Here is a 23,450-nt window from a genome sequence, read left to right on the forward strand (position 1 = left end):
TTTTTTTTAAATCCAGGAGGCAAAGGACTATTGTTATTATATGTATGTGTGTAGATGTATAAATGCTTAAATTGTTAACTGATTTTCAAATCAGTACAAAGAAGTAATTATTTTCAAATATGGAAAACAAAGAATTCTCAAGGGAAAAAAGTCCAGCTTTTGTAGCTACTCCTTCTTCCAGAGTTTATGGGTAGACTACAAAAATATTCTGAAAGAACAAATGACATTCACCATCTTTGTTTACCTTCTTTCGGTTTCAGTGTTTAATCTCTAGTGCAATGACTTGGAATGCAGATAATTATGAAGGACATGAGGCAGCATGAAATTTGTTGGACTGCAGAATTATGGAGGGGTTGAGGCAGTATGAAATTTCCCAAGATGCTATGTTTTAAAAGTTTTAATTACTCTCCAGAAGAAGACAAAACAGAGGATTTTAGGTTTACTCAAAAATCAGCAGGGTGACCTCAAGGGAAATGAAGGTGTGTTTTGTGTTGCTGTGCTAATGCAAAATCCATGATTACCAAGGGTTTTATTCCCGTTCATGAAAAGTCATTCATAAAATAATTCTTTTCAAAAGGATGACATTAGTATGCTAAATAAAAGGCCGAGGATCCTATTATTCAAATAATCTCTGAACATACACTCAAAATATACCAATGTGCAGTTTTCAACTGGCTGGTAATGTAAAGATTAATGGTTTCAACCCAGTCTGTAGCAGTTTGATTACAGACCAAAAAGTGCAATAGAGCAGTTATACTCTTACATATATGGGCTTACCATGAGTCAGAATCAACTCAGAAGCATGTTTATTTTATTGAATATGTTATTTTTAAAATAATGTTCAGTAAATCAGATGTAAAGCTTGTGACTACAATTTGACTTAGTATTTGTAAAATGTATGCTCTAATGAATTAGTAAATTAATACTCTGATGTGAAGTATTTTCGGAGGCACTGATAATAGCTAGAAGTATTGAATAATTTACCTTGTTTCCAGTTGTTTTACAGTAGATTGTAACTGCTGTAAGCGCCGATCTGAGGCTTCCTCTCTTTCTTGGGCAGACGCCATATCCTCCTCCTGGAAAGCGCAGAAATCAAAGGCTTACTCTGAGAACATAAAATGCAGGACACCATTATATGGCACAAGTGATTATGCTGCTGGAATTTCAGGATGCAAATTTTAAAATCCACCAAGACTGCAAAAAAACCATATGAGCAGTAAAAAAGGGAAGGGGTGGGACTCTCATCAACCTATAATCAAACAATAATCAAAACAGTCAGTGTATCAAGTTTTCTATCAATATTTCAAACTATTCTACAAGGCAAATCGAACAAAACAAGGTGGGGTTTTAGGGTTTTGTATGCTGGTAGTCCGATTCTATAATTTTTAAAAAAAATCATCATATTGAGGGCTCTAAGAGCTCTTATCACAATCATCCATGCATACATCCATGCGTCGAGCACATCTGTACATATGTTGCCATCATCACTTTCTTTCTGCTTACACCCTTGATATCAGCTCATTTTCTCTCCCGCCCCCCCACCTCCCTCATGAACCCTTGATAATTTAGACTTTTTTTTTCAAGTCTCACACTGACCACTGTCTCCCTTCACCCATTTCTCTGTTGTCCATCCCCGTGAGAGGGGGTTAGTCGAGAATTTTTTCTCGTTAACAATGTTATGTTGCCTTTCTCTACAAGGTAATCATATGACACTTCTCTTTTGACGGACTAATTCTCAGAAACATATTGAAAAATGCTTAAATCACCCCAGTGAGTCCTACAGTAAATCCAACATGGTCATAAAATGTATCAGTATTTTATTTCTGATGTTTGAATTCATTACATGACCAAGAATATCCATAGGTGCATTTCTGCAACCTTTCAGATGCCAGTATGCACTTCAGATCAATGTCATTAAGTAAAATGAGACTTTTAAAAATTGTTATCATATTTAAATAAATAACAAAATTATTTCAGAAAGAAATACATAAAACTACCTGGGATTGATGCACCCAATTCAATGTTATGCATAATCCCAAGGTTTTTGATTAGGAGTGCATAGACTCTATACACCAAATTGGGAAGAATCAACATCATAGTATCAAATCTTTAAATTCGTGATCATGGTACAGCACTAGATTTCTTTAGGTCTCCTTTTATTATTTGCAGAATGCTTAATTTTGCTGTATTTATGCTCAAGTTTTATGTTTTTAAATGTTATATAAATGATAATATTTTAATTTCATTTTCCAATTTTTTTTGGTTGCTATGTAGAAATACTACTGATTTTTGCACAGTACTTTACAATCATGTGATCATATCGATTCTATTTGTCTTTTTTTTTTTGAGACCTCCTTAGGTTGTTTTACATATACGATTAATGCCAGAAATCCAAGAAAATTTTATTACGTTAGCTCCACACTACATGCCTTTATAAGATAGTAACTCCAGCACAATGCTGGGCAGGTGCCAGTGGGCATATTGGCTTTATTCTTAATCTTGTGTGGAAAGCATGTGAGCTTCTCACTATAAGTACAATGGTGGCTGTATATATTTCATGATCTTTCATGACCTTTTAGATAACCTTTATCAAACTGAAGACATTCCCTCTTGGTTTTAATTTTCTAGGAGAAAAATATCATGAATAGATATGGAATTTTGGTAAAGTCTTTTTCTTTTGCATTTATTGACATACCACAATAAATTAAAAATGAGACTTTGTTATTTTGTTGACAGGTAAATTTCATTAATTTTAGGTGTAATGAAATGTTGCATTCCTGGAATAAACCACACTGAGTCATGTATATGTATTATATAATCCTGGATATACTTTTCCAATATTATCAAGATTTCTGCATCTATATTATTTTTAAAAATCATTTTATTGGGCTCTGGCAGCTTTTATAACATTCTATACATCAATTGTATCGAGCATATTTGTACATAAGTTGTCATCGTTATTTTCTAGATATTTACTTTCCATTGAGTCCTTGGTATCAGCTCCTTTTCCCCTCCCTCCTCTGCTGCCATCCCCACCTCGTGACTGCTTGATAAATTATAAACTATTATTCTTTTCCTATCTTACACTAACAGCTGTCTCCCTTCACCCATGTTCCTGTTGGGGGAGTGGGGGCATCTACGTTCTTAAGGGCTATTGATCGACAGTTTTGGTAGTAGATAATACAATGCAGTATCCACAGATTGTTTTATTCTTTAGATGATTGTTTACTGTTTATTTTTCTTCAATTAGTTAACTGTCTTGCTTGGATTCATCTTTGAAATCCAATGTCCTTAAAGGACGCAGCAGCTGATATTGACCTTTCTCCTTTCACAGTTTGAGCTACACCTAGAGACCCCTCTGTGCCTGCAAAATATGAGGATCAGTTGAGGCTTTGGGCAGCGATGAGGATCATTTTCTAGGTGGATTCCTTGCTCCTGGAGCCCTATTGGCATAGTGTTTACATGTTGGGCTGTGATCCAAAAGGGCAGTTCAAAGCCACCATCTGCTCCTCGGGAGAAAGATGAGGCTTTTTACTTCTTAATGAGTTAGTTTTGGAAACCCACAGGGACGCTTCTATCCTGCCCTGCAGGGTGACCATGAATCACGATAGACATGGTGGCAGTGAGTTTGAGTGACTGCTCTGTAAATTCCCAGTTACTCGCCAGCTTTCCTGGTGGTGTATTGGGTTATGCACTGATGTGCTAACTGCAAGGTCAGCCGTTCGAAACCACCAGAGCCTTCTGAGGGAGAATGATGAGATTTACTATGCCTGTGAGTTTTTACATCTTGGAAACCCCCAGAGACAGTTCCACTCTGCCCTGTAAGGTCACTATGAGCTGAAATTGAACTGAAATTGATGTGATGGCAGGGATTTTCTTTTTCACTACCAGCTTCAAACCCTAAAGTCTTCAGAGCTACGCTGCCTGAACTGCACACAGTTCAGAAATGGATTGAATGTCTAGTTCCAAATAATTCTGTTTGAAAACACATTATTTCTTTCACGTCTCTGCCCATGTTTTGCAGCGGGCTCCCTGACATCCATTGCCCTTCTGCCCCACGTGCACGGTTCTGCTGTTAGCCATACTTCGTCAGTTGATCCTCAGGATGTAAGCATTATTAATTTATAGTTCTTTTGCTGCCAAGATTTCCTCTCTGAATTCCAAATATTTCACCAACCATAAAATCTGCTCTTGGCCGTCTTAGACCCTTACGTGACTGTTGTTTCCCGTTGCTGTTTTTCAAAGTCATAGCAGGAGAATTTGGGACAAATTCTCAACTTCTTTCTGCTTTTGAATACTTCACAGGATTTTAAAAATTTGACTCAGTTTTGATAACTGTTATCTATGGAGGGTTCACATAATCCTTTCAGAAATCTACTCTAATTGGAAGTCAAATTTTTACAGATCAGGAAATTAGGCTTAGAAAAGTTACACAGTCAGTATGAGAGCGGGAATCTTTAAATCCATATAGATCTAAAGTCTTATCTTTCCTGACACCCTCCTGACATTTCTATTTTACCTCTGTGATGAGCCAATTTATCATGCCAAAAAATATTTTAATGACATTCAATCTAGTACAAGACAACATGTAGTAATGTTTTTCTTTCACCTAACATAAACCAAATTTGATCTTGAATTAATTTGCATTTTAGTAGTGATGTGCTTAAGGGTGAATACGATGTTTCAGTAACTCCAAAATGAAAGGAAATAAAAATGCTTTATAAAATTACTTCCAACATTTTGATTTACTTCCTAATTCCATACTTTACATTTTTGGGGGCAATGAAATACTTTACTTTCTATTAACCCTCTTTAATGCCTAAAGCAAAATAGATCAACAGTAATTGTATAGGGAACTAAAACTAAGGGTATTCAATTGTTCTAGAAACAGATAACTGATGGAACTACTTATGATTAGTGCAAGAATGAAGAAAATGCTCTAAAATTGATTGTGATGATGATTGTACAACTCTTCTTAATATGATTGGATTAATGGATTATATGGTTTGTGAATTATATACCAATAAAACTGTTAAAAGAAACAGAAAAATGATGCCTGTTTTTGCATTTGTCCTTGAAGATCTTCAGCCTCTTTGGTTAAATCTTCCACTTTTGCTGATGCAACTCTGAGGTCTAACTTGGCTTGTCTAGAAAAGAAAATATATTAATGAACATTGTTTTAATAGACCATAAAGGTTAAAAAAATCAGAAAAGAAATTTACGTGGTAAATTCTGAAATAATCTTTCATTATGAATTAAAATATGTTATGAAAAAGAATAAGCAAGGGATAATATAGTTGAATGAAGGGTTCAAAGTTGTAGTCATTAATACCTTTTTGGGATAAATTATATCTTATAATCAAATAAATAAATATACCCCATGAAAATGAACTTTAACACCCTAATCAATCTTCTACAAACAGGCCAGTGTGCTACGTAAAATACACTTATTTCGGTAATTTTCTGAAGCGTATAGTACTGGAGAAGTACTGATGATTGGCCTGCTTGTAAAAAATGAACCTAAATATCATTATCTCGATCATTTCTTAAACACCAGAAGCATGTATTATGTAAGCTCTTAACATAATAAATTAAAAAATTTGCCCCATTATAATTTTCCCCCTTTCTCCAGAGACTGTAAGCGCACAGGAGAAAAATACGCGTTCTTTGAATGCCTAACAGTGTTAAATATGTTTCCATATGTCCCCACCCAAGTTGTTCTCAGGTGCCATCATCCCAGCGATGACCCATAGTGAGCTTTGTACAACAGAAGGCAACACTACACGTCCCCGCACTATCCTCACAGTTGTTCCTATGCTGAAGCCGATACTGTGTCGATCGATCTCTCTCAGGGCCTTCCTCTTTTTCGCTGCCCCTTTACTTTATCAAACATGATGTCTTTCTCCAGGAACTGGTCTCTCCTGACAATATGTCAAAGTATCTCAGACAACGTCTTGCCATCCTTGCCTCTAAGGAACATCGTGGCTTTACTTTGTCCTTTTAGCAGTCTATGATACTTTCAATATTCTTCTCATGCAACACAATTGAAAGGCCTCAACACATCTTTGGTCTTCCTTATTTAATGTTAAACTTTGACGTGCATGTGATACAGTGGAGAACACCATGGCTTGGGTCAGGTGCACCTTAGTCCACAAAATAACATCCTTGCTCTTCAATTCTCTAGAGAAGTCTTGTGCAGATTTACCTAATGCAATACATCTGTTATCTCGACTGCTGTTTCCACGAGTATTGATTGTGGATCCAAGGAGGACAAAATCCTTCACAACTTCAACCTTCTCTCCATTGATCATGATACCTATTGGTCTACTTGTGAGGACTTTCGTCTCCCTTGTAATCCATTCTGAAGGCTACAATCCTTGATCTTCATCACCAAGGGTTTCAGTTCCTCCTCCCTTTCAGCAACACAAGGCTGTTAATAAGCCTTCCTTTAATCCTGATGCAGCACTCTTCTTCATGTAAGAAGTGTTTTTCATATAAGAAAAGCAGACCAGCGTCTTTGATGATCTGCTCAGCTGAAGACGGACTTGGCTCCCCACGTCGGAGGAAGAAGCCACTGAAAACCTTATGCACAGCTTTGAAACATTTTCAAATACCACCCCACCCCACCCACTACCAAGAGTAGCATAAAAAGCAGTCTTGTGGTGTAGTGGTTATGCATTGGGCTGTGATCCAAAAGGTCACCAGTTTAAAACCACCAGTTGTTCCATGGGAAAAAGATGGCGTTTTCTATTCCCATAAAGAGTGACAGTCTTGGAAACTCATGGGAATGTTTACTCCATCCTACAGGGCTGTTATAAATCAGCATCTGTGAGTTAGGTTTTAGTTTGGAGCAGTGTTATTATTTAATTTATGAACCAATTGTTAGCTAGCTGAAAGGTGACCTTTGGGGGTCGTTTCAGTTCAGAGATAGAAGACGTTTTAAGATAGATTTAAAAATATATACCAATTAAGCACTGAGACTACAGAAAACTTTGGATCATACACAAAAAATAATTTTTAAAAGTAAGCAAGCTACTTTACTGTAGATATTTGTTTCTCAATTATATTGTATGTAGTAGGAGCTCTGGTGGTGTAGTGGTTACCCACTGAGCTGCTAAACATGGGCAGCAGTTTGAAAACACCACCTGGCTCTGAGGGAGAAAGACGAGGTTTTCTACTCCTGTAAGGAGTGAAAGTGCCAGAAACCCACATGGGTTCTTTCGACCTGTCCTATTGACTGGATGGCCAGTGAGAGAGTATGTCTTCTAAACAGAACCATATATAAATAGACACACTGTCATTGAGTCTATTCTGAAACATGGCAATCCTACAGGGCAGAGTAGAACTGTTTCTTAGAGTTTTCGAGAAAGTAAATCTTTAAAGAGTGTAGACAGCCTCGTCTTTCTCGCGGAACAGCTGGTATGTCAATGCTTACCTGAGTCACCAGGGCTCTTTATAAATCATATCGACACTATTGGATTTACAGAAATTATTTGCTAAAGAACTTACATGAAAATGATACTTGAAGGCAATGAATAAAGAAAGGCTTTTATTTGTTCATTCCGGTTTGAACCTCTACATTTCCACTCCAGAAATACTAGTTCAAAATCTACAATTTAACCAGGTCCCCAGGTGATTCTTATGCTACATTCGTATGTTACATAAGGATATAGATTCTGATTCAATAGTTATTGGATGAAAATTCAAACTCTCAAGATATGGTCTAACTGGAATGAACTGGTTCAAAGTCCTGGAATGAGGTATTATTAAAATATTATTCTGTAGTTAGGAACAGTAAAGTTGATAGAGACTTAGCAATTTCCATAAGGATTCACAGTAATAGTGAAATTTGTATTTAAATAGTCCTCTGTGATAGACTGTCGATCAAAATGGTCACATTAAAGTCTATAAATTTCAGCATTTATAAAAATTTTTCTTTTAAATAAATATAATTTAACATGAGTTTATCAAAAATTAAAGATGTTCCTATTTGCAAAATGATTTGTCAAATGACAAAACAAAAACCAACAGAAAAACTAATACCTTAAAATTATAAGTTTGAATGTCGTTTTAAGCCTAGTGAAAATTTCAAGAATTCATCAACAATATAAATAAACAATGAATCTGCTGGTTACAAAATTCTATATATTTGAAAAGGAAAATCCTAAAGACTAAGATACTTATGTCAAACAATAAAACTAAATAAACTTGGAGTAAGTATATCACTGGCACCGCTTTTTCTTTTTTTGCCTTCACAAAGAATTGTGCTTGTTTTTGAAGAAGTCAAAAGAATGTATATTAAAGTGCAGCGTAAATCATAAGCAAATGTAAGTTATTATTAGTTACAAATGATCTGTTAGAGATACAGAAGAAGCAAGGTGTGATGTGGAGAACGCTTTATTAGAATCGGAACTCAGTTCTATCACACTGGGTCTCACCAAGCTCAAGTTCAACAACAAGGAGGAGGACTAATCTGCCAGTACCCAAACGTGTTAACAGATGCTTCCTTCATTTCTATCTAATGTTCATAATGGTTCTACTCCTAAATTGACTCTCATTGTATATCCCACTTCCATGGTCCAATCTTTAGCCCATCATTATTTCCCAGGGCTGTTGTAATACATTTGAAAGTGATCTCTTTACGGCTGGTCTTCTCTTCATGATCTAGGATACTTCGTTATCTGGAACAGAGCTTATCTAGTGATGAGCATTTCTGTTAAAAATAATTTCTAGACTCCCCGCTTCTTTTGGAATGAAAGATTCTCCTCTCTTGCCAGTACCCCTTGTTAGACATTGAAATGTGTGCTTAAAATATGTTCTGGAATATTAACCCAGATACCTTTAGACAGAATCCCATGTGGAAACAGAGTTTTGTTTTATTTTATTATGTTAAAGGATACGCAATAAGCTATTGTCTAAAGGCAATAGCTTTTGAGATATAAAAAATTATAAGGGAATTAACACAACCAAGCACAAAGGAGGGCAGACAGCTCCACCGCACTTGGCACAGGGGAGCAAAAGCCAGAAAGAAACAAAAATCTTTCCCGAAGCAGAGAGAGAGAGAAAGTCTGCCCTTCGAGGGCCAGCCTGGATTTTGGCCGTCTTATCTCCTAAACTGTGAGAAAGTAAGTTTCTGTTTGTTAGACAAATCTATTTGTGGTATTTCTAGTCCAGCGCCCTACATAACTAAGACACTCTCATATAACTTATGATACAGGTATACCGAACTACTAACGCATTGTTTTAAAACGTATTTCCTTGTCTCTTTTTTCACTTATGTTTGAGCTGTTCTTCTCATTTTTCCTGACAAGTTCCTAAATCTTCAAGACCTGGCACAAAAGTATACCCATCTCAAGTCTTTCCTGACAGCGACGAGATAAATCAGGTCCCCAAATTCTAGTTCTTACAAAAACATAATACTTTGTACATTATTGGGTTCTTTCTTACAGAATTGTTAGTCCATTAAAAATTAAAAAGATGGGAGATCATTAAAGGCAAGGACTCCATCCTATTTATTTTTAAACTCTCTGAAGCGAGCAGAGTACACAAGTAATACGTCATAAACGAATAAAACACCAGTCTAGAGAATGGGAGAACGATAAAGACCTCGAGTCAATTCTGACTCACAGCAACCTTACAGACGGTGTAGAACTGCCCCTGTGAGTTTCTGAGACTTTATGAGAGTTGAATCGGCCCATCTTCCTCTGGAGACGGAACAGTTGGTGGTTTTGAACTGCTGACCTTGTGGTTAGCAGGCCAACATGTAACCACTAAACCATCAAGGCACCTCTAAGACAAAGATAGGGACTCAAAAAACCAAACTCCGTGCCAGTGAGTCATTTCCGTCCCACAGTGAACCCATAGGACAGACTAGAATTGCTCGGTGGGTTTCTGAGGCTAAATCTTTGTAGAAGTGGAAAGCCTCATCTTCCTCCCAAAGATAGGCATAGGTTGAACGTCACCTTGATACTCATCTATTACTTAGATCCTGCACATCCAACTTGATAGTCAGTCATGTATGGCAACCCTCAGGATAACCATGTAAATAACGCTCCAAATATACATTATCTTTTATTCCTTTGAAACATATCTCTGTCCTAATATACAAGTAAAAAGAAAAAATTCAGACACTGATTGAAGGCTTATTTTTTTAAGTCATTAAAAAAAAATCTAAAGACACTGAAACCACTATATTCCCTAAAATACAAAATCTATAGGGGTGTACGTGTGGATAAGTAGTTTTATACAGTTTATGATTTTGTATAATATTCTATAGGCTAGCCAGAAAAAGAATTATTTATTTATTTATTTTTAAGCGAAAGGGAAGAAATTTATTGGAGCCCATAAGGGAAACCCTAGAGGGACCCAGCATCCCCTAATGTGTCAGTATGCCCAGCAAAGGGTCATACCGTTCACTGTACCCCCACATCCCAGAGGGACTCCCCTTGAGCAGAGCTCCAGAGCCCCAGGACTGGTAGGGAGTGGGGACGGTAAATAATTTTTATATCTATTTCTGGCATGAAATAATGAGAAATTTCTAGAGCAAAAATCAGAAGGTCTATGCTCCAGATCTGGCTATCCCATCAATAGAGGCCATGTGATCTGCACCAATTCCTTAACCTTTGTGGGTTTTGATATTGACATGGACAAAAAACCCAATTATCCCATATAAGTCACAAACCTGTGAGAAAGCACAAATACAGGAATGCATATAAAGCACATTACAAATTTTATTTTAATATTTCTACATCTAGTTATCATGCCATCTTGCTCTTTTTAAAAATAAACTGTTCAGGAAATGTGTAAGACAGAGTTAATTTACAGCTGATTGGGGAAGCTCTGGGGATGCCTAACTAAGGTTTGACTTTTGGCCAAGACATACAATGTGCTGTTTAAAATCTGAAGCTCCCTGGGCAGTCTCACAGTGAACTTGCCTAATGATGGTTTCATCTGGCATGAACTGTTACATAGCTAAGCTGGCCTCTGCGGTCAGGGAGTCATAAAAAAACCCGGATGGGAACTTCTACCTTGAGCGCTCCCAAAGCCAACATTCATTACACCAATTTTGTTGGTGCAGTCTGGAGACAAAGCATGTTTATGTGTGAACAAAAATTTCTGGGAATGTGTGCTTGGGACCCCTAATATTTGCCTAAGCTCCTTTTTTCTCCTGCTCTACAATTTCTTGTATATGCCTGTGGAGTCTCATACGCCCTTTCATTTCAGTTATGCTTCCTTGTCAATTAATTAGAAATTTCTGAGATTTTTCTTCAACACATTTTCCATTTTTTAACTTTAGAGATTAGAATTAATTTTTTTTCTTTGTCATGCTTAGGTTTTATTATTCACTGCCATCATATATATGGGGATATGGGGATGAAGGTTCAAACATACACCCTCCCTTCCCACCCTCCTCTCTATACAGGCCCTTTTCCTTTGTGAAGAGAGGTGATGGAAGGTGTATTAGTCTGGGTACTTTGGAGAAACAAATCCACAGCAACTCATGTATGAGAGTTTTATGTAAAGAAAGTGTGCATCACGAAAACATCCCAACCCAATGCTGCCCAAGCCCACCAGTCCAACATTTACCCATTAACCCAACACCAGTCCACAAAGTCCTCCACCTCACAAAACAGAGGCAATGATTCTGACTGCAGGAAGAAAGCTGAGTCAGTGAATGAATAAGCATCTCAGCACCAGCTCCAGCACCCAGGGCTGCATCAGGATAGGTCCATGTAGCTTCTCCTTGGGGATGTCTTGTAGGAAGTCAATCTTGCAAGATGAAGCAGAGAACTGCTAAGGCAGCTGCACCCTGGTGCGACCATCACAAAGCAAGAGACCCAAGAACTAGAAAGGCAGGCTCACCACCTATTTATCCCTCAACCTTTCAATTAGCCCCACATGTGTTTATCGGCAGGTTGGCACAATTAACTAAGTCAGATAGAGATGAGAGAGAGACAGAGACAGAGAGAAAGCTCACGCAGGAGGGCCTCCTAGAATTAAAGTTTTTAATTATAAAAATTCCTCTGCCAGACAGAATACCACAAAAAGGATAGAACACAATACTAGCCTTAATTGAAATCAGTATTAATTTGGAAAATAAGTTTTACAACTTTAGTTATCAATACAGTGAGATTTAACATCAAATGCTATAGTTTCATTAATGAGGTAGTTTATTGTGCCAACCTGGCCGATAAACACGAGGGGTTAATTGAAGAGCGAAGAGATATATGGCTCAGTGAGCCTCACCTTTCTAGTTCTTGCTTTGTGATGGTAGGACCGGGGTGCAGCTGCCTTAGCCAGTTCCCTGCTTCAACTGGCAAGGCTCACTTCCTGCAAGAAACCCCGAAGGTGAAGTGGCATGGACCTAACCCTATGCAGCCCTGGGGGCTGGAGCACCCGTGTGGAGACTCCTGCCAGCACTGAGATGTATCCACATTCACTGATTTGGCTTTCCTCTTGCAGTCGGCATCATTGTGTGTGTTTTGTGAGATGGAGGAGGACTTTGCGGATTGGTGTCAGAAATATGGGCTAATGTTGGACTTATGGGCTTGGGCAGCACTGGGTTGGGATATTTTCTTAATGTGCACTTAACCTTTATATAAAACTCTCTCCTATACATTCGTTTCTGTGGATTTGTTTCTCTAATGTACCAAGACTAACACAATTATAAAATGCATTTTTAGCTGTTGCTTTTTGTAACCGCATTCTAACAGAATATTAAAATATTCCAGTGATTTCTGTGGTACAATGCAAAATGGCAAGATTTACTAATTCAATATTTATTCATATTTTTTTTAAATCAATAGAAGAGATGCATACACTTGGTACTTCAATAATTAAATTTGGTGGATTTCATGACTGGCAAATGGTTAAGTGTTCAACTACTAGCTATAAGCGTGGTGGTTCAAATCCACCCCAGAGAACCTTGAAAAACAAGCCTGGTAAACTGGTGATCTGTTTCTGAAAGGTCACAGCCTTAACAAATCAATAGTGCAGTTCTGCTCTGCGCATATGTGGTTGCCATGAGTCAGGGTTGAGTCAACAGCATCTAACAATAATATCCAATGTAAAGAAGTCAACAATTATGCTTAATATTTTTAGAAAATTCCTAAACATAATTTTAGGCAAAGTTTTAAACTTTTTTCCATGAAAACCCCTTTAAAGTTTATTTAATAACATTTATTGACTACAGAGTCCCTACAATGCATTAAAAAAAAACTTTAGCCTGTGTCAATAGCACGCTTCTTTCTTTCCCATGAGACATTTTCTTGACAAAGAGAACGTTTTTAAAAATCATTAGAGCTTTTAGGAAATTAAAGCAAGTACCAACACTGGGAAAAGTTTTATTTTATTTTGTGGTTTTCTCAGTTCCAATCTTTAGGGGAAATCTACTGGTTAAATCTATTCAGAAGAGAGAAGCCTTAGGAAGAGTCCCTAAAAGCAGTGGGCATTAATAACCCATACAAGATATCAAAACACTTAAAAATAAGTGACTCAAGTCTTCAAAGAGTTCATTTATATACAAGGTAAAATATCTGCAATTTAATTCAAAATTATATATAATTTAAGTTAATTGAACATTTCGAGTTTTCGTGTCAGAATATTTTATTATGCTACTTAGTAGTGGTTCTCTACCCCTTTTTTGTATTAGAAGAGTCAATGGTGAGTTTTTCAGACTAACTACACACAAGCTACTCCTTCCTCAGACTTATTGGTCACAGTGTCTGTAAATGGCATATCTGGTCATCTGTATTTTTCAGGATCTCTTGTAAGGGATTCTAGTGTGCAGCCAAAACTGAAGACCACTAAATGCAATTTTACAAAGTATCTATTAACAACTAACACGTTACCTTCTTCATAAAGAATGACTACAAATACCCTTGAGGCCATATAACTCTGAGTAACACTGGTAAAGAGATGAAAATGCTCATTTATTTTCTATTTTAAGTAAGTTATCCAAACTTCTTAGGTAACCCACATGCGCAATACATGTTTCCCATGTGCTCATGGTGTTGGAGACATGGTAAGGAGGTTAAAGACACAAGACAAGTAAGGTCTTTAAGAAGACCTTGAAGCTGACTTGAAGCACTGTAAAATATTAAAATTATGTGCATGTGGAATGTTGTACATTTGCACTAAGTTGAGAGAATATTGAAGTGGGAGGCATTTGGGACATGGATTGGCAGAAGATCTGGATTTTAAGAAACCAAATGAAATCTTTAGAAGGGAAGCAAGCAAGGAAAGTACAGGACTTCTTTAGGGAAGATAGGAAATAAGACAGGAAAGGTCATGGAAACTACAATGCCAGTGGCCTAGTGATATGATAAATAGTATGTACTTGTATTAATTTAATGGCAATGGAGAAACACTCAAGTAACTGGATCAGAGTCTCACCTGACCTGACACTTGGGAAACAGAATAGACTAGAATGCTGGTTCTGTTTCTCCCTTTCATCAATACATTCGTCATCTATATTTGATGAACTATATTGGTTCACCATATTTAAATATACTTATAAATGAGTAAGAGTTAGGAAACTTTTAACAAGAGTAATAGGAAAAATGCTGGGAGAGATGACAGAGTCTGTAGAGAAAGAATTTAAGGAATTCCCTGCATTCTTTCTTGTAAAATATATTTAGTAAATGCTTATAATATATGAAACCCTGTGGATACAGTACAAACATGTTGAACTTCAAGGACTGCTGAATTGCTTAGCCTGGATTCCTTTAAGATTGTGTTGCAAAAGACTTAAAGTTAATTTAGGTCTTTTAAATTTTAAGTCAGATCTGCTAGAAGAAATAAGACCAGAGTGCTCCTTAGAGGCAAGAATGGTAAGACTTTGTCTTACAAACTTTGGACATATTGTCAGGAGAGACCAGTCCCTGGAGAAGGACATCATGTTTGGTAAAGTGGAGGGGCAGCAAAAAAGAGGAAGGCCCTTGAGGAGATGTATTGACATAATCTCTATCAATGGGCTGGAGAATAGGAATAATTGTGAGGATGGCGCAGGACAGAGTTGGCTCAAAGTTTTGTTGTATTGTGCATAGGGTCACTATGGGTTAGGGCCAACTCCATGGAACCGCACACAACAAAGTTAATTTACTCAGCACCTACATTAGCTATGCTAAGCAGTATTGTCAGCACTGGGATGCAGTGGAAAACAAGGGAAATGTAGTCTCTGCCCTCAAAAGTTTAATAGAGTAGTGGAGGGTACCATGATGAACATAGCAACAACTCTATGCTTATTATAGACAATTTCAGACAGGGATAAAGCCATGAGGAAAATTACACAGAACAATGGGATTCTTAGAGAGACTCAGTATGAGCAGTTTTTAAAAAGTATACTAGAGATAAGATCTAAGGATAATTTAATTAACTTTAGATGATCCAAGGTAAAAGAGTTATTCTAAGTTGAGAGAATTCAAAACAAACGAAAAATCAGAGAAAGTTACAGCATGACAATTAGGTTGGGATGTTCAGTTTCATATCCTAGGGCAGCGGTTCTCAACCTGTGAGTCGCGATCCCTTTGGGGGTCGAAAAACCCTTCCACAGGGGTCACCCCATTCATAACAGTAGCAAAATTACAGTTATGAAGTACAACGAAAATAATTTTATGTTTGGGCGGTAACATGAGGAACTGTATTAAAAGGTCATGGCATTAGGAAGATTGAGAACAACTGTTCTAGGGGAAAATTGAACTGGAGATGGCAGAGGTCAGTGTGATAGTTAGGTTTATTTTGCCAACCTAGCCAATAAGAACATGTGGGATTAATCAGGTTGCAATTAGATTGGAGGGCAAAGATAAATGGCTCTGCAAGGCCTGCCCCAGCTTCTCTCTTGCTCTCTGGTGATTGGAGGGTGCCAGAGCCTGCTGCTGCTTTAGCTACTTCTGTTTCAATCAGTGAGCTACACTACCTGCGGGCCAAGCCAACCCGTGGATTGTGTTGCTAGAGCTTGAGGCTCCTTCAAGACCTGCTTTGCCACACTACTAGTGCGTACATCACTTAAGCTTGAGCCTAGTGGATCTTGTCGCCTTGCATTGCTTGCGTTTGATATCCCATCTGGGCCTGCTTTGCTAAGCTCCTGAGCTACTGACTGCTGGTGACCCACCCTGCTGTTTGCTACCTGTGGGTAGACTTCTGGCCTTGACTGAGGAAGGACTCCACTGTCTGCTTTCTTGCCCTTGGACCTGGCAGCCGACATGAGTTGAAGGACTCCCAGTGATATTAACTGTTTCATGGAACTGAGTTGAACTGAACCCTCTGTACTGCTGTGTGGACTAATTAGCTGTTGTATTCCTTCTCGCTGTATAAACCCATCCTCTTATAATCAAGAGTGTCCTCGTTTTGGTTCTCCAGAGAACCCTGCCTAACAATCAGATTATACAAATGTCTTTTGGACAGTGTAAGAATTTTCAAATTTGTTTCAATTGGAATAAAATGCTGCTGGAGAATTTAAAGCAGATGACTGAGATTTTATATTTCAGGTAGACTATTTGGCTTTCTATGCAAAGAATAAATAGCAATGGGATAAAACTGAAAGCAGGGAGACCAATGAGGTGGCAACCAGAAGTGAGAGACAGTAATGATTTGGATGAAAATGGTGACTGCTAAATTTGTTGGGAATTTGGATGTGGAGCCAATATAATATGAATATGGTGGTGAAATGAAAGCTAGAAATCAAACAGAATTTCTATGTTTTGATAGAAATAGCTACTAACATGGGGAAGACTTTGACCATGTACTTCTACCGTGCTGTTGCTATTAGGTACCATCCATTCAGTTCCAACAAGGTCACTGGATACACCACGAAATGAACCACTGCTTGGTCCTGTGGCATCCTCACAATTGTTCTTCTATTTGAGCCCACGTTGCAGCCACTGTGTCAATCCACCTTGTCCAGGGTCTTCCTCTTTTACTCTATGATTCTACTTTAGCTAACATAACGTCCTTCTTCAGGGATGGGCCTCATCTGACAACATGTCCAAAGTATGTGAGACTAAGTCTCCCCATCCTTGCCTCTAAGGAGCATTCTGGCTGTACTTCTTCCAAGACAAGATGTCTTTGTTCTTTTGGCACTCCATGGTCCTTTCAATATTCTTTTTTTTTTTTTTTTTGCAGTGAAGATCCAACATCTTTTTAATAACAGCAAAGGGTTAGTTTTTCTAACTGCGGCTGGCACATTGACCTCTGGCTCGCTTGAACTTCTGGCCCTTGGAGTAGACATATAGTTTGGTGTGGATGTGGGGGTTCCCTGGTGCCTTACCGAAATGCTTGTACACCTCCTGGCCCTTGCATGGACTAGGCAGCTAGGCAGCAGACAGTGCCGCAGCCTTTGGGGGAGTCCAGTGCTAGCTGGTCAAAGGGGAGGATCTTGCCCAAAGCCTTCAGGATGCGGCTCTAGGCCCAGCTACTTACTCCCAGGATGCACAACTTCAGCTTGGACACCTCCTGCACCCGCACGTCATCCGTTATGGTTCCCATGACCATAGCTGTCCAGAAGACAGTTCCAAAGTTGACTGTGGTGATAATTGTACAACTCATCTTGATATGATTGAATTATTGATTTGTATGGCATGTGGATGAAGTGCCAATAAAACAAAACCAAACCATGCTGCTTTAGGTAAATGTGCTGCACAAGAGTGTCTTCTTTTCTCAGCCAGGAAGCGTCATCTTCCGGGGACAGGATCGCCCAGCTAATGCAGCTCATAAACAGTCTTTTCAGCACAACCTGATTGAAGGTGGAGTTGGTTCCCCAGGCCAGAAACCTCTACAGCTTGACCACGAGGCACAGGTAGATGCCCTTGGGTTCCTTGAAGCAAATCTTCCGGTCCTTGTTGTGGCAGATATTAACTCCCATGATGGATCCTTCTGCTTGGCCAGGTCCGGAAAGCCAATATTCTTCATCAGCACCATCAAACACATTGATTCTTTTCTGGCCTTCCTTACACAATGTCCAACTTTCACATGCAGGGTCAGGCTTGGGTCAGGTGCACTTAGTCCCAAAATAACATCTTACCTTTTCAATACTCTGAAGAAGTCTTGTGCAGCTCATTTACCTAATGCAGCATGTTTTTTTATTTTTGTTTTTAAAGTTTTATTAGCACTTCCATATGTCATATAATTCAATAATTCAATCATATCAAGATAAGTTGTACAATATCACCACAATCAAGTCTAGAACATTTTCTTCTTATACTCACTGTTATTTGTATGATTACTTTTTAAAATTGTGGCAAAAATATACACAACAAAACATTCTCCAGTTCAGCATCTTCTGCATGTATAATTCAGAGCCATTGATTATACTGTTTATATAACTATTATTGATATCCTTTTCCAAATTATTACAACCCCCACAAACCCACACTCAATGCCACCTTAAGCAATAACTCTTGCCCCATCACCCTTAGTAACCACTGGTCACGTTGAGTTTCTTCTTATTAGTCGTAGTTTTTGATAAGAGTATTCATATATCATACACTAGAACAGTTAAGTTGCTTTTAAAAAGAGTTGTATATTCAGCATCACAATCAGTCCAAAGCTCCTTCCTCCCTCCTGCATTCACTGTTTACTCTCCAAATCCCCTCACCCTCTCCCTCATCCCCACATCCCTGATAAACCATACTGCAGCACGTCTTTTAGTCTCTTGACTGATGCTTCCAAGACCACTGATTATGGATCCAAGCAGGACAAAATTCTTGACAACTTTAATATGTTCTCCACATGATACTATCCTTCTGTAAGAGGATGCCCAATTGTCCACAGATGGGCCTTGGGTTTCCCTCATTTACATTAATATGACAGGTTGTTTGGGGGTCTTCTGATGCCAGATACCTGATCCCATTGACACCTTGTGATCACACAGGCTGGTGTGCTTCTTTCATGTGGTCTCTGTTGCTTGCCTGCTAGATGGCTTCTTGTTTTAACTTCAAGTCTTTAAGCCCCCAGACACTATCTCTTCTAATAGCTGGACACCATCAGCTTTCTTCACCACATTTGTTTATGCACCCATTTTGCAATGTCTTTTTTTGAATATATATACACGTCTTTATCTTGTTAGTTTTTCCTTTCCTAACTATGATCCCATATAACATTTGTCCATTTCTGATTGACTAACTTCACTCGGTATGTCCTCCAACTCCACCCATGTCACGAGATAATTCAGTTTCATAATTTTTATTTAGCAAAATATGTGGTTGATAGGTACCATTGAGTCGGCTCTGACTCAGCAACCATAGGCACGACAGAAGGAAACACTGCATAGTCCTGCACCATCCTCACAATGGTTCCTACGCTTGCACTCATCAGTGCAGCCACTGTGCCAATCCATCTTCTTGAGGGCCTTGCTCTTTTTTGCCACCCTTTTACCAAACATGATGTTCTTCTCCAGGGTCTGGTCTCTCCTGACAATATGCAAAAAAACTTGCCATCCTTGCTTCTATGGAGCACTCTTCTTACTTCTTCAAATACACACCTATTTGTCCTTTTAGCAGTCTAAGTTACTTTCCATATCCTTCACCAGCACCATAATTGAAATGCATTGATTCTTCTATGGTCTTCCTTATTCAATATCCAACATTCACATGCATATGATGCAATGGAGAATACCATGACTTAGGTCAGGCACACTTTAGTCCTCAAAGTAACATCCTTGCTTTTCAATACTCTAAAAAGATCTTCTGCAGCAGAGTTACCTAATGCAATATGCCTTTTTATCTCCTAACTGTTGTTTCCAAGAGCATTTATTGTGGCTCCAAGCAGGGCAAAATGTGTGACAACTTCAAGCTTTTCTCCATTGATCATGATGCTGTGAGGATTTTCGTCTTTCTTACATAGAGTTGTAATCCATACTGCAGGCTGAGTTCTTGATATTGATCAGAATGTGCTTCAATTCCTCCTCACTTTCAGCAAGGAAGGGTGTGTTATCTGCATACCGCAGATGACGCCAATCCTGATGCCACATTCTTCTTTATATAAGCCAATTTCTCTGATTATTTGCTCAGCATCCATTGAATAAGTACAGTGACAGGATACAACCCCGACACACACCTTTCCTGATTGTAAACCATGGAGTATTTCCTTGTTCTGTTCACACAGCAGCCTCTTGATCTATATACAAGTTCAGAATGAGCAAAACAAAGTATTACAGAATTCCCATTCTTCTCAAGGTTATCCACCGTTTATTTTAGCCCACATAGTTGAATGCCTTTACATAGTCAATGAAACACAAGTAGCCATCTTTCTGGTATTCTCTGCTTTGAGCCAAGATCCATCTGACTTTAGTAATGATATCCCTTGTCCCACATCCTCTTCTGAATCTGGCCTGAACTTCTGGCACTTCCTGGCCAATGTACTGCTGCAACTGTTGTTGGATGATCTTAAGCAAAATTTACTTGTGTATGATATCAATTCCATAGTTTGAGCATTCTGTTGAGTCACCTTTCTTAGGAATGGGCACAAATACGGATCTCTTCCAGCCAGATGGCCAGGTAGCTGTCTTCCAAATTTCCTGGCATAGACAAGTGAATGCTTCCAGTGTTTCTTCAGGTTTCAGAAACATTTCAATGGGTATTCTGCCAATTCCTGGAGCCTTGTTTTTGGCTAGTGCCTTCAATGCAATTTGACCACCTTCTTTCAGCAGCTTTGGTTTTTGCTCATATGCTACTTCCTGAAATGATGGACCATCGACTAGTTCTTTTTGGTTCAGTGACTCTGTATACATTTGTCATCTTCTAAGATACTTCCTTGCATCATTAAATATTTTGCCTTTAGAATCTTTCAAATCTGCAACTCAAGGTTTGAATTTTTTCTTGAGTTCTTTCAGTCTCAGAATATGCTGAGCATATTCTTCCCTTTTGGTTTTCTAATTGTAGGTCCTTGCATGTTTTGTTATAATATTTGGCTTTGTCTTTTCAGGCTGCCCTTTGAAATTTTCTATTCAGATCCATGACTTCAGCATTTCTTCCATTTGCTTTATTTTTATTTAAATCATTTTATTGGGGGCTCTTACAGATCATATAACGCTCCATACACCAACTGTATCAAGAATATTTGTACCAAAAAAAGGAATATTAGTACGTATATCTGTTGCCATCATCATTTTCTAAACATTTACTTTCTATATGAGCCCCTGGCTCATTTCTTCTTTTTCCCCCACCCCACTGCCTCTTCCATTTGCCTTAGGTACTTTACAAATAGGAGCAAGTTTCACAGTCTCTTCTTGCACCCACATTGATCATTTATTTTCCTGTCCTTTTCTTTGCTGACCTTTTGCTTTCTTCGAGAATGATGGTGTTGATGTCCTCCCACAGCTCATCAGGTCGTCTGCCATTAGTGTTCAATGGACCAAGTTTGTTCTTGAGATGTTCTTGAAATTCAAGTGGGATAGACTCAAGGTCATATTTTAACTGTTGTGGACTTGTTTTACTTTTCTTCAGCTTCAACCTGAACTTACATTTGTGCAATTGATGGTCTGTTCCATTATACATAGTAATACATAGTATTTCATTTTGTGTACATAACAAAGCTTATTTATCCACTGTTCCCCCAGTGAGCATTTAGGTTGCTACCATTTCTTGCTGTTGTAAATCGTGCTGTGATGAACCCGAGTGTGCAGAGACAGTTCACCAAAGAAGACACACAGGTGGCCAACAAACACATGAAGAAATGCTCACGAACACTAGTCATCTGATGACACAGACCAAAACAGCAATATGATTTCACCTCACATAGGCAATGGTAACAAAGTTCAGAAAAACAGGCAATAACAAATGCTAGAGGGTGTGGCGAGATTAGACCGTCATCTACTGCTGTACACTGTACAAGCAGTGTTCAAAGTGATACAGCACTTGCACAAAAAACGAGGAGTAGAAAGGCCGTATGTCCCAGAAATCCTTTTTCTCTGTATATCCCCTAAAGAAGTAAAGCCATAGCAAGAACAGTTGACACATATTTTCAGGGGTACAATTCAATCTATTACCTACATATGACATGAAAGATAAAGAAATGGAGAAAGGAAAGAAATGGCCACAAAGATCAAAAAAGAAAAGAATATAAGCAAAAAGATCTAGCAGAGAAATATTCAAGAAAGAAAGAAAAAACAATCATGAACCAACAACCAATGAAAAGAAAACTTTTAAGACTCCTTTTTAAGGTTATTGGAGTTGGCAGAAAAGGTAGCAGTAATTTTAAGAATAGATTGGTGTGATCAAATGCAGATTCAAAGAAATTTCAAGAACTTATTATAGCAAATAAAGACTCTTCTTCCAAACAATTTGAAAGCATGGGAAGGAGAAAACTACAGTGATCAAAGGCGTCATCAGGGAAGGAGAGGTCTATTGTGTATGTATATATGAGCGTTTGCCCTGTGTCCGTCCCCCACACCCAAAAGAAAAAAAAGAAAGACTGAAGCTTCCAGAAGGAAAGAATGCCATGGATGGAACAAGATGCAAGAATAAACAGGACGGATTTCCAATGGCACAGTTAACAAGAAACAAGGATACAATTTGAGACAGGGCAGAAAAAGATGGGAAAAAAAAAAAAAAGAAAAAGCTTCTTCTGCTCTAGAATTTACAGCAATAAGAACAAAGATAAAACTGATTTCTTACATTAGGAGGAGCCCTGGAAATGTAGGGTAAATGATGTGCTGCTAATCACAAGGTCAGCCATGGGAACCCACCAGCTGCTCTGGAGAAAGATGAGGCTTTCTGCTCCCAGAAGATGTGTACAGGCTGAGAAACCTTAGGAAGCCCTCCTCTGCCCTATAGGGTTGCTATGAGGGGGCAATGTTTTTGTTTGTTTTTCTTCTTCTTTTTTTAGAGAATAAAATAATCTGTCCATATTACAATACTGTCAATACATCAATACTAACTCCTAATTTTATTAGCATGTACTTAATAAGAACTAAAACCTGTCTATATAAGTTGTATAATAAAGTATAAATAGGGAGAAAAGATCATCAAAGCCTAGTATACCACAATATTGCAAGGAAGGTCAATTTATTCCCATTATAGAGATGAGATAGGAAACCCGATGTTCATGTAGTTGACCAACTTGCCTAAATCAATCAATTAAAAAGGACAAAAAAACAGAATACACATCTAGAGTTGTCTGATTTCTATGCCCCTGCTTCTTATAAATCAAATAATAATTTTTATACCAGTTGAAGCACATTTTAGGTAAGGTGAGCAAATTTAGTGTACTTATAAAATATAACTATAATGATCAATAAAACCACAGTTTAAAATAAGCCAGTAATCTACAGTTGTTCGATGACATCAAGTCACTCCCAAGTCACAGTGACCTGCATACAATAGCACTACATTCTACTAAAGTTCTACTAATAAAGGCAAAAGTTCCAAAGAAGTTTCAACTCTAGGAAATCATGCTAAGTGAAGTAAGTCAGGCACAAAAGGACAAGTACAACATGAGTCCACTGAGGTAAGCGA

General features: G+C 38.1%; 1 protein-coding gene across 1 annotated transcript in view; it reads right to left on the minus strand.

Annotated features, from left to right (window-relative positions):
- The window catches only part of SCLT1 (sodium channel and clathrin linker 1), a 186,256-nt gene that overhangs the window by 104,291 nt on the left and 58,515 nt on the right, over positions 1 to 23,450 (minus strand). The window contains exons 7-8 of the mRNA XM_004711863.1: positions 5,057 to 5,147; positions 985 to 1,076 (exon numbers count right to left, since the gene is read on the minus strand). Coding sequence (XP_004711920.1) covers positions 985 to 1,076; positions 5,057 to 5,147 — 183 coding nt within the window. The remainder of the gene's footprint in view (positions 1 to 984; positions 1,077 to 5,056; positions 5,148 to 23,450) is intronic.

The sequence above is a fragment of the Echinops telfairi genome, unplaced genomic scaffold, assembly GCF_000313985.2.
Source record: "Echinops telfairi isolate 266 unplaced genomic scaffold, ASM31398v2 ScPeMD7_14;HRSCAF=57, whole genome shotgun sequence".
In the NCBI taxonomy this organism is placed as follows: Eukaryota; Metazoa; Chordata; class Mammalia; order Afrosoricida; family Tenrecidae; genus Echinops; species Echinops telfairi.